At 49.9% G+C, this 12,349-nt stretch overlaps 1 protein-coding gene across 1 annotated transcript; it reads left to right on the top strand.

Moving 5' to 3' along the window:
* The first annotated feature begins 463 nt into the window (after positions 1 to 463).
* On the top strand, positions 464 to 7,123 carry LOC141989948 (dispanin subfamily A member 2b-like). The gene is made up of 2 exons (XM_074956887.1): positions 464 to 730; positions 4,131 to 7,123. The coding sequence occupies exons 1-2, from the start codon at positions 533 to 535 to the stop codon at positions 4,269 to 4,271; spliced, it is 339 nt and encodes a 112-aa protein (XP_074812988.1). The 5' UTR covers positions 464 to 532; the 3' UTR covers positions 4,272 to 7,123.
* The last annotated feature ends 5,226 nt before the right edge of the window (positions 7,124 to 12,349 follow it).

The following is a 12,349-nucleotide window of genomic DNA, read 5'->3' as shown; positions in this document are numbered from 1 at the left end:
GGGGTTCTGGGGGCAGGGGGGTGGCTCTGTTGGGGGGGCTGGGAGGCGGGGGGTGGCTCTGTGTTTGGGGGATCTGGGGGGCGGCTCTGTGCGGGGGGGCTGGGAGGCAGGGGGTGGCTCTGTGTGTAGGGGTTCTGGGGGCAGGGTGGTGGCTCTGTTAGGGTGGGGGGCTGGGAGGCGGGGGGGTGGCTCTGTGTGTAGGGGTTCTGGGGGCAGGGTGGTGGCTCTGTTGGGGGGGGCTGGGAGGCGGGGTTGGCTCTGTGTTTGGGGGTCCTGGGGGGCGGCTCTGTGCGGGGAGGCTCTGAGGGGCAGGGGGGTGGCTCTGTCCGGGGGGGCTGGGAGTGGCTCTGTGCGGGGGGAGGTGTTGGGGGCAGGAGCGGGTGGCTCTGTGCGGGGCGGGGGGCGTTCAGGGAGTTTGTGCTGGGGCGGGGGGCGGTTTCATTTTCGGAGTCACGTTTCCTGTCTCCGCCCGCCCCGCTCCAGAGTCGCCCGGTTCCAGCCGCGCTCAGAGCCGCACTCGCAGCGCCCGGCCATGGCGGGCAAGGAGCAGACCGTGAGCATCGACCTGCAGCCCCGGGGGCTGCCTCCCCCCTACCCCGGCGCCCCGCAGGGCTTCCCCGCCGAGCAGCCCCGCGACTTCGTGCTCTGGTCCCTCTTCAACGTCCTGCTGTGCCAGAAGCTGGCCTGCCTGGGCTGCCTGGGCTTCCCCGCGCTCGTCTTCTCCATCAAGGTGAGAGCCGGGCCGGACCCTCGGCGCCTCCCGCCCCGGATCCCCCGGCGCCCGGATCCCGCCCCCCCCCCGGTCCCCCAGTGCCCCCAGCGCCCGGATCCCTCCCCCCCAGGTCCCCCAGTGCCCCCAGCGCCCGGATCCCCCCCCCAGGTCCCCCAGTGCCCCCAGCGCCCGGATCCCCCCCCCGTTCCCCCAGTTTCCCCAGCGCCCGGATCCCCCCTCCCAGGTCCCTCAGCGCCCGGATCCCCCCCCCCGGGTCCCCCAGTGCCCCCAGCGCCCGGATCCCCCCCCCCCAGGTCCCCCAGTGCCCCCAGCGCCCGGATTCCCCCCCCCCGTTCCCCCAGTGTCCCCAGCGCCCGGATCCCCCCTCCCAGGTCCCTCAGCGCCCGGATCCCCCCCCCCGGGTCCCCCAGTGCCCCCAGCGCCCGGATCCCCCCCCGGGTCCCCCAATGCTCCCAGCGCCCGGATCCCCCCTCCCAGGTCCCTCAGCACCCGGATTCCCCCCCCCCGGTCTCCCAGTGCCCCCAGCACCCGGATCCCCCCTCCCAGGTCCCTCAGCGCCCGGATCCCCCCTCCCAGGTCCCCCAGTGCCCAGATCTCCCCCGCCCAGGTCCCCCCGTGCCCCCAGCGCCCAGATCCCCCCTCCCAGGTCCCTCAGCGCCCGGATCCCCCCTCCCAGGTCCCCCAGTGCCCCCAGCGCCCGGACCCCCCCCCCCAGGTCCCTCAGCGCCCGGACCCCCCCCCCAGGTCCCCCAGCGCCCGGACCCCCCCCCAGGTCCCCCAGTGCCTGGATCCCCCCCCCCAGGTCCCCCAGGTCCCCCAGGGCCCAGATCCCCCCTCCCAGGTCCCCCAGGGCCCGGATCCCCCCCCCCAGGTCCCCTAGTGCCCCCAGCGCCTGGATCGCCCCCAGTGCCCCCATCTCTCCAGCCCGCCCGGACACCCCGGTGCCCCCAGATCCCCTCAGGTCCCCCCGATGTCCCCAGCACCCGGATCCCCCCCAGATCCCCCGGTGCCCCCAGCGCCCCGATCTCTCCAGCCCGCCCGGATCCCCCGGTGCCCCCAGCGCCCGGATCCCCCTCGGATCACCTGGTGCCCCCAGCGGCCCGATCCCTGGGGGCACCTGGCATGTCTGGGGCACTTGCTCAGTGCTCCCTGCATTGCCTCTGGTGTGGGGGGTAGCAGGGGGAATGGTGCCCCACATTAGTGCTCCAAAGAGATGTGCTATTCTAGTGTGCAGACTGAGACCTGGCTGGGAATGATCCGTGGGACAGAGCAATAGGAACACCAAACCACTGTGGAAGAGACGCACTTCAGCTTCTCTGCAGGCTGGTTTGGATGCTCAACACTCTAGTAAGTGAGGGCTCAGCTTGGGATGTAGCCAGTCTGCCCTAGGAATTAACTGGCTCCATTTTCCACAATGAGAGACTCAACCCCCGCACGAGTGGGGAGTAAAGGGCTCCTTGCAGCTGGAGTATAGAATGACCCACAGAGGAACACATGAGTGTGCGGTGCCAGGGAGAGCGCATGCAAACCAAGCATGCCGTAGAATGTGGACTGCTGTGTGTACAGCTGGGCCAGCTTTAGGAAATTGCAAACTACATACTCCCAAAGTTTTAGAAACTGTGCATTTGTTTTTCCTTAATAGTGTCTGTTCAGGCTCTCTGAGGTCTGGTCCTCTGCAAGAACAACGAACACCTGAGGTGCACCAAGGAAAAAAAGAAATTCAATATTTATCATTGAGGAAACAGCATTATCATGCTCCCCTGTCTGTCTCTCCAGTTTTCTTTCTATACTATCGTGACTTACACACAATATAACATTTACACTGTGTTTAGGGCATCCAGCGTATTTGTACAGGGCCTAGCACAACTGGTCCATGGCGCTGGCTCTAGAGGCTAGTTTATAATGACAATTAGTAACAGGATTTCCTGTCACAAGTGGGACTTTTTAGCAGGCTTAAGGATTCCCCATGCTAGGTCTTCAGTCAGCCTTTGTCAGGATAGCAAACCATTCACAGACATCAGAGGTGAGAAAGCACCCCGTTAGGTCATTTTGTCCCTCTCCTCTGACAATGCCATGTTTTCCACCTAATACATATCTCACAGGGTAGTTTTACATATTCCAGGTGATATGGGCACACCTCCCATTAGGGAGTCATTTTTCTGATCTACTGCATCTTCCTTTGCTCAGTGGCACCCTGTTATTTCTAGTTGTACCCCACCTAGGGTGACCAGACAGCAAGTGTGAAAAATCGGGACAGGGGGTGGGAGGTAATAGGAGCCTATATAAGTAAAAGACCCCAAAATCGGGACTGTCCCTATAAAATCGGGACATCTGCTCACCCTAACCCCACTGCACCGTGGGCACAGAGTGGTTGCTCTCACTGCTGGGGCTTCACGTCTTTGCAGGGGGTTATATATTTATATCCGTGGGAATGGGGGTCAATTTTATGCATTTGCCCAAGTGCCAGTTAGATTTTAACGCTGAAATCCAACAAACCAGATTTGCCTATTTGATGTGTTATAGTGAATGTGGGAATGCAATTCAGTTAGGATAACCCCTTTTTATTGAGTCCAGGAAGCATTAGCTTACTAATTTTAGGACTAAAGAGACAAGGTGGGTGAGATAATATCTTTTATTGGATCAACTTCTGTTGGTGAAAGAGACAAGCTTTCTAGCTACACAGAACTCAATTTTAGGAGCAGGTACTTTTGAGGGCAGCTTTTACCTTGGACATCCTCTCTCAAATCAGGGCACCTAGGGCTTTTAACTAATCAACAGTTTATTAATCCCCTCATGACCGCATAAGTATATAGTCAACAGATGTGGTTGCTCAAATGAAAATTGCCTGCTTAGTTTCATATTAACCATTCATGCTATTAGGCTATAGCACCATCTTGTGGTCATGCTTTTGTTGCTTATTTAAACTTCCACCCCTCCCTTTGTTTCCTTATTAGATAAAGATGGCACTGTAAAAGAGAACCATAGTGAATCGAGGCTCTAGCGCTGATGGGTGGGACCAGCATGCAAACAAGCAACATTATACTAATGATCATTATGCAAAGGAGCTGCATATTTACAAAAGGCCATGAACTGCGTGATATGGAATGCTCTGCACAAGCCATGCTCTCTGAAATCCTGGCTCTTTCGCAAAGCTGCCTCTTGTATTTTCTACACTCCTAGTGAAACCTCAATGAATAAACACCTGAACTAGCTCCCTTTGAACTCTGGCTTCTTCTCTTTCTGCTGCAGAAGTCAGGGAGTTCCCTATAGCTCAATAAGATGGTGCATGGGCTGTGGGTGCTTTAGCTTGGCACAGAAGGGGTTAAGCAGTTAATAAAAATTCTCCCACCCTCTTGACTTGCTCTCATTTTTCCCATGCTCCTGTTTTCTTTTCCAGGCCCAAGATTGGAAAGTACTGGGGGACCTGGAAGGTGCTCGGAGCTATGGCACCACCGCCAAGGTGTTAAACATCATCGGGTCACTGCTGGTGGTAGTTGCTATTGCTGTGGTTCTTTTATTTTTCTTTTTGAGACCTTAGCAGCATCTGTTTAATGAAGTTCCTGGGACTGACACCAGCCAGGCATTCAGAGAAGGGATTGGAAGATAACCCAAATGGCGAGGAAACGACACGCTGCTGGCTATTCATGCTGTGATGGAAATTCACAACTGGTCATGAGTTCAAAAACTGACTCATTAATAGCACCGTTGTAGCTTTGATGCTAGTTATGTGATCACCCTCATTTCAAATCTGCGCGGGCCCCCACTCCTCTGCTCCATGCACTGTGGCCATGGAATTGGCCACTACCTACTTGTTCCTCTTCCAGCCTGATCCAGCTGTTCACCTTTTTTGGATTCTTGCACTGAAAATCATCCACATTCACTGCTGCTGTGACCCTCCCTCTCTGCAGCACCCGACACGGAGAGTATTAGATGATGAGGTCAGAGGAGGTTCCAATCTACCTCACTTTGTTCCTAGAGATGGACCAGAACCACCCACTCTTTGGGGTAGTTTGGATCCAGGCTTTGCCATTGGCCTCCATTCTAAAATGGGCCAAATCAAAACATGGGTTCCAAATTCCCCTCCCATCCCCCCACTCCCCATGCATTTAGATCTGGATTCAAACTTTGTGCCTTGGCCCAGTTTTATCTGTCTATATCAACTCAGCAATAATGTTTCCCTGGGGCAGTATTTACAGCAGTAAAGCCATCTGCAGAGACTCTGGCCTGCTCTTTTCACTGCAGCGACCTGCCCTGTGGGGAAGAGAGAAGTGTAAAGGGGACAAAATGTTTAACTTGATCTGTGTGATGGGGTAATGCACTGGGCAACACAGAGCTAACAAGCACATGTTGGACCAGTTGGCCCCGCCTCACCTCTGAGAGATGTTGGAATGGGGGGGTGCTTAAATGGGAGAAAGCCAGCTGAGTTGGTTGCAGAGTGGGGAGGGGAGCAGTCCGCAGCTCCTGCAGGGAGGACTGGCTGAAGGCAGGAGCTCTTTGTGCTCCTAGAAGGAAGGGTGGGCTGGCCCTGCTCGATGTGGTTCACCTTGAGAGGGAACTGTTCCTCTCTACTTGTGAACTCATCAGTTTAGGGCCCCAGCCCAGTGAGCGTCTTTTGAAGAGCAAGAGCCTTAACCCAGCTTGGGGGTGCTTCATTTGTGTTAATTCCCCTTTTGTTCTGGTCACTGACACCCACAGCCAGGTGTTCTAGCCAGGGCCCAGGCTGGACGGCTGAGCCTTTTAGGACTGGAACTAGAGTGGGAAAACTACCTGGGCATCGCAGAGCAGGGGCCTGCATGAGTGGAGGGGCCTGCCTAGAGCCTAGGGGGTGCCTGGGAAAGGCACTCGGGTGTTAATCTGATTAAAAATAAAAGGCCTTATAGTGGTTGGCAGCAGCACATTCTGTCCCCACACACCTAGTTCCCTGCACACCCAGGCCCCATGCGACCGGTTCCAGGGCTCCAATACAGAAGCAGCAGTTGTGTTGAAAGTGTGGGGAGTTTCCCTTCTCCCTCTCCCCTTGGGTCAGGGCCGGGAAGAATTGGGCTGAGTCCTAAATAACTGAATGCATCAGATTCTGACGCACCCCTTCCAAGCAGAAGCATCGGGCACTCGGGTGCCTTTATTCAGTATCCCATAGCTAGGTATGTGCTTCCATCACCCCCTGGCTCCATTCCTGCTCTTCACCCCTGGGCCCATTCCTACAATCAGTGCATCTCTAGGGCTGAATTGTGCTTCCAACAGAAGAATTTGGGGGAAAAAATTCTCAAGTGGACTTTGAGTTTGCTCCCTGACCTGCCCCTTCTCTTAGGAGAACAGGATCTGGGCCAGAGGTACGAGCCAGTGCTCCAATGGAGCGGAGGGGTGGGAGGAATGTGAGCGTGAGGTCCTGCCCACCAATCTACAAAACTCAGGAGACCATCAATTTGGTGTCCACCACCTGTGTGCCTGACAGGGAACTGGGGAGGTCTCTCTGGGGAGAAAGTGACCCACAAGAAATGGCAGAAGAGCCACAGATGAGAAAAGATATTGTAATCTCATCTAGTCTGGGGTCTCAATGCTGGAGACTTCGGAGTGAAGCATGTTAATAGATACTAAAACTGCTACAATTCTTTTATATATTTTTATACATATTCTTTTATATATGTTAACCAAAATCCTTTTTGGGGTATAAACCAAAGTGTTTTGTATCTACAAATCTAGTGCTCTGTACTTATCAAACTGAAAAGTTCTTTGTACTTAGGTTGAACCTTAGTGGGGGACCAAAGGAATGAATGTATGTAATCAATAATGGAATGTGTATAATCCTTTACTCTGACCCTGTTGACCTGTAAAGAATTGCATTCCCATGTCCAGAGAGGGACCACTGGTGATTGACAAGGGATGTCTGTTATTACACACGTGTTCTGTAATTGATAAAATAATGAACCACTGGTTGATGTTTAGGTCAATAAGAACCACTTATTGTCACAAGTGGTTTTGGTAATAATGGATGGGTCACAGATGTCTTTAGCTTATTAATGAGGTAAATTGAGGCATCTAAGATAGAACTCGCAGTTAAATCAGTCATGGGAACGGAATTTCTTTGTCCCAAGCTATGTATAAGGAAAAAGTTTTGGGGAGTTAAGTCAGAAGTGGATTGGTAACATATGTATTCCTTTCTGTATTCTGTATCAGGCTGTATTAATCTTTGACTAATGATCTTTGATTGAATTGCAAATGAACCAGCTACCTGGCATCTTGTGTTATTAATATGATCATTATTAAATTTGAACACGCAAGAAGCATAAATTCTCCAGATTGTGCCTGACACTGCAAGGTTATGTCATGGGTGAAATTATTATTTGACCCCAACTGGTGTTCTGAAGCATGTGGGTCAAGACGAGAGCTGGATGGAAAATGGATTTTCTGTCTCCCCCAAAATTAAAGATTTTGATTTTTTTCTTTGTCCCAAAAAGGAACGAAATTCCAAAATTTCTTGCAAAACAAAATAAAAAAAAAAGTTTTGGGTCAATCAATACATTTTGTTTCAATTTCAGCCCTTTTTAAAATGTATTCTTATTTTTTAAAATAAAGTAAACTTCAAAACAAAGTCATTTCAAAATGAAAAAATCAAAACTTTTTGTTCCAAAAATGTCAAATTGCGGATTTTTTCCCCATTTTTTCCCCAAAATGGAATTTATTGAAAATTGATATTAAATTGAGAGACAAAATAATGTAGGCTTTGTCAGAACATCTATTTGTCCTCTTTAATGTCCCACAATAGTCCGTGTGGTGTTGAGGGACCTTTGCCGTTGGGCAGGACATAACATCTTCTGTTGCAGATTAGCACTTTACACTAGTTAATGTTTCTCTCCTGTCTGGTGATTTACATTGTCACAGAGACTTACAATACAACTGCTCAAATATTACCTTACAATATGGCATACAGAGATTAGTGCATGCAGCAGCTCACAAGCATTTAATGAAGTCTGACCACGAAACACATCCTTATAGGACTAATACCTACTTGAACAATAGTAACACACAGCACCGCCACCAGCAGCACAGAAGTAAGGGTGCCATGGTACCCCCGTCCCTCCAGCTCCCCTTCCCCCTGGCAGTGTCCTCCATTTGGGAACTTGAAATATGGTAACCCTAGCTGCAGTGATTACATCGTTTGAGTGTGCCTACACTTAGCCCCTGGTGTCAGCGCTGCGCAGCATCACCAGGAGCACTTGTATCGATTATACTGTCCGTGTGGGGCACTGTGGGCAGGCTCCTGAAAGCCAGTAACAGGCGCCGTAAGCAACGCGGTGTCTACGCTGACACTGCGTCCATCTAACTACATCGACCTTGACTCTATGCTGCTTGTGGAGGTGGAGTTAAGTCAGCGTAGCTGGCCAGTTACGTCGGTGGGAGTGAAAGTTAAGTGTAGACGCTTCCATAGTTAGATCGATGCAAGGTGGTTTAGGTTGGCCTAACTCTGTAGTGTAGACCAGGCCTCACGCTGGGGCAACAAGCTTAGCTATAAGCTTTCTGCTTTTCCTCCTGGCTTAAGTAACTGTCAGTGATCAGGCTGTAGGCTGAGGTAGCTGAACTGTCTGTCAGGCAGTCGCTGCCTTTGCAGCGGTGTGGTAGGCCCACCGGGGACCCAACTCAGCGGGGTTTCCCAGCTGAGGAGTGGGAAACTTCTCAAACCAGTCACTCAGTGAAGGGAGCTGGATGCTTCCTGCTTCTCTTCCCTTTCAACTGACACCCCAGAAGGAGTGACTGCCTCCTCTTGCTCTGGCTCCTGGGATCAAAAACCAACCAGAGCTCCCCTTCTTTGGGACATCTGGGCAGCCGCTTTAGTTCCATCTCTCCGGCCTCCTTTCTGCTTAAGGAAGGGTTGCCTGGCAACCGGGCAGCAACGGCTGGTGGGACTCCAGGCCCAGGTAAGTTTCATCACAGCCTCACTTATGGTAAGGAGGATGTGGGGGGGGGGGAGGGGGAGGAGGGAGTTTACATTTAGTATTTTTCTTAAAGCCCACATGACTGCACGGAAATCTCAACTTTCATTTAAAAAAAGGTGAGTGTCTAACCGTCTCAATTGCAGAGTAGATCACAAAACTAGGACTTGAGAACATCCTAAAGGCTCAAAAACAAAAACAAAGAACCCCCCAATATATTATTTTTTTTAAAAACCCATGATTTTTAAGCCAATATTATGGCTTTCTGGAGCCTGAGTCCCGATGTTTGAACCACACCAGGGGCTGCAGGAACAGAGTTAGAGCTACACGTCGATCGTCCTCCATTCTGAGTCACAACAGCAGGTCGGAGAATGGTGGTGGGCTCACTTGCTTCCGTTCGCGCTGGAGGATAAGAGTCAGAGCCCGGTGCAGAGTTGTTCGGCAGTTGTTTGTTAGACTCTGTGGTGAGAACACCTCTGCCTGCAGTAACTTTGCTAAGAAAAACCTGCAGGCTCTGTATGTAGCTCGTTGGCTTTTCACCTACATCCCGTTTGGTACCATGAAGCCTTACAAATGATTCATCCCATCTTCAGCCTTTCCAAGAGCAGATCCCACTACCCCAAGTATACCTGGGGATGGGCATCTTTCCCTAAAGACCTGGCAATGTCAGAGGGGAAATTCTCTTCTCTTCTCTTCTCATCATTGGCAATAGAGATGGTGCCCCCCTCCAGCAAGTCCACTTCAAAACCAAAATCTTCCTGTTATCTGTAGGAAGGGAATTGCCCTAAATGAGGAATGGATCTTTCTGTAGGGGTAAATGGCCAAATGGGAGAGACATGACCTAAGGAAAGGAAATAGGCTACTTTGAGAAACCTGGCCTTTGCATTATGCATCTCTCATCCAATCTTTCCCTGTGTCCCATTTTCCCGGGACAGTCTCTGGTTTATGGTACAGTGTGTTGCCAGCCTAGCCAGCTGCAACTTGTTCCCATTGTTTGGCTTGTGAGACAGAAATGTAGGACTGGAAGGGAGCTCAAGGGATCATCAAGTCCAGTCCCCTGGATTGAGGCAGGACCAATTAAACCTAGACCACCCCTGACAGGTGTTTATCCAGCCTGTTCTTAAAAACCTCCAACAATGGGGATTCTGTAACCTCCTCTGGAAGCCTATTGCAGAGCCTAACTACCCTGATAGTTAGAAAGCTTTTCCTAATATCTAATCTAAATCTCCCTTGCTGCAGATTGAGCCCATTACTTCTTCTCCTACCTTCAGTGGACATCAAGAACAATTGATCCCCACCCTCTTTATAACAGCCCTTAACATATTTTAATACTTTTCAGGTCCCCCCTCAGTCTTCTTTTCACAACACTAAACAGACACAGGTTTTTTAATACCCTTTCCTCATAGGCCAGGACCAGGTTTTCTAAACCTTTCATCATTTTTGTTGCTCTCCTGGCCTGTCTCCAATTAGTCCACATCTTTCTTAGAGTGTAGCATCCAGAACGAGACACAGAACTCCAGCAGAGGCGTACCAGTGCTGAGCAGAGCAGGAAATTTCCTCCCATGTCTTACATATGACAGTCCAGTTAATACACCCCAGTTAATATTAGCCTTTTTCACAACTGCATCACATTGTTGTCTCATATTCAATTTGTGATCCACTAAAACCTCCAGATTCTCTTCTGCAGTACTACTGCCTAGCTAGTTATTCCCCACTTTGTATTTGTGCATTTGATTTTTCCTACCTAGGTACAGTACTTTGCACTTGTCTTTATTGAATTTCATCATAGTGATTTCAATCCAATTCTCCAATTTGTCAAGGTCCTTTTGAATTCTAATCCTGTCCTCCAAAGTGCTTGCAACTGTTCCGAGCTTGGTGTCATCCACAAATTTTATAAGCACGCTCTTCACTCCACGAGTCAAGTCATTAATTCAAGAACTGAATAGCACCAAATCCAGGACAGTCCCCTGTGGGACCCCACTTGATATCTCCCCCAAGTTTGACAGCAAACCATTGATAGCTCCTCTTCGAGTATATTCTTTCAACCAGTATTGCACCAACCTTATAGTAATTTAATCTAGACCACATTTCCCTAGTTCACTTATGAGAATGTCATGTGAAACTGTGTAAAAAACCCTTACTAAAATCAAGATAGATTGTGTGTACTGCTTCCCCCTATTCACTAGGCCAGTAACCCTATCAAAGAAGGAAATTAGGCTGGTTTGGTATTATTTGTTTTTGACAAAGACATGTTGCCTATTCCTTATACCCTATTATCCCCTAGGTGCTTACAAAGCGGTTTTTAATAATTTGTTTCAGTATCTGGTCTATAATTCCCCAGGTCCTGTTTGTTCCCATTTTTAAGGAGTGATACTATGTTTGTCCTTCTCCAATCATCTGGGACCTCACCCATTCTCCATGATTTCTCATCAAAGATCATTAGTAATGGTTCTGAGATTGCTTCTGCTAGTTCCTTAAGTACCCAGTGATGAATTTCATCAGGCCCTGCCGACTTTAATACGTCTAACTTGTCTAAATATTCTTTAATTGTTCTTTCCTATTTTGGCTTGTGTTCCTTTCTCCTTGTTGTTAACATGAACTGTGTTAAGTATCAGGTCACAATTAATCTTTTCAGTGCAGACTGAAGCAAAATAATCATTAAACTCTTCAGACTCCTTGATGTCGTCCTTTATTAGTTCTCCTTCCCGGCTAAGTAGAGGACCTACACTTTCCTTCATCTTTCCCTTGCTCCTAATGTATTTATAGAAACTTTTCATATTGCCTTTTGTGTCTCTTGCATGGTGCAACTCATTGTAGGAGTTAAGAGGTTGATTTTCTGTGTGTGTGTGTGTATATAGGGAGTGGAGGAAAGGAAGCAATCTGAACCTGGTGTGGGAATAAAACAATGCCCAGACCTGCATATGAGCTTTCTTAGGACTGTTTGGATTCTGAAAGGCCATAGTCAATTCACTTTACACAGGAGGGGAAGCTCGGCCATTATAGCCATTACAATTATTATTATTTATTTTACTGCACCCCAGTGTGTGCTAGGCACCTCCTGGACCCTATGAACTGCTACCCTCTGAACTGCAGTGGTTACTGTTACAGATCTTGAGGGGCACTATAGCCAGGACCCTGGCAGAAAGCTATCGGAAGTATCCTGCAATATTACTAGCATGGCTGGATTTAACGTGAGCTGCTCTGTCCTTTTCCAGGTGTGTGACTGTAGGAGCCTTGGTCATATGGATGGTGCCCTCTAACCCTACAAGCTCTCCCTATTGTGCTGTGTCAGGGCTGGTACTAGAATCACTGCCATCCATCTAATCTGTAGAATTGCTACGGTGCTTGTCTCGGGTATCTATGCTCCAACGTCCTGTCTCTCACCTGCATTCACTCTTCTACTGATATGTGGAGGGCGTCTGAGTCCTAAGCAACCCATCCACTGAACTGCAATATCCAGTTAGTCTTTATTCTGGGCAAACGACTTTGAAAGGCAGCAATCTCTCGGCTGTGAGAGTTGTAGGTACCTGTAGCCAACCTGGTTTGGTAATGACCAGAATCCCTTAGTGTGACAGCTGTCTGATGGCCTGTGTCAAATCTGAAAAGACAACACCAACATATTCCTGTGACTTGCTGGGAGGTCACACTGAAATAGCCAGAACTTCTGAGCGCAGAGATGTTAGACATA

This window comes from Natator depressus, chromosome 6, assembly GCF_965152275.1.
Source record: "Natator depressus isolate rNatDep1 chromosome 6, rNatDep2.hap1, whole genome shotgun sequence".
In the NCBI taxonomy this organism is placed as follows: Eukaryota; Metazoa; Chordata; order Testudines; family Cheloniidae; genus Natator; species Natator depressus.
Note: the sequence above shows the minus strand (reverse complement) of the source record. Positions and strands in the feature narration are given on the sequence as shown.

Excerpts from the sequence above, each read along its gene's own strand:
- LOC141989948 (XM_074956887.1), top strand. The coding sequence starts at position 533 with ATGGCGGGCAAGGAGCAGACCGTGAGCATCGACCTGCAGCCCCGGGGG. Across the intron at positions 731-4,130 it reads CGCTCGTCTTCTCCATCAAG|GCCCAAGATTGGAAAGTACT; the intron begins GTGAGAGCCGGG and ends TTTCTTTTCCAG.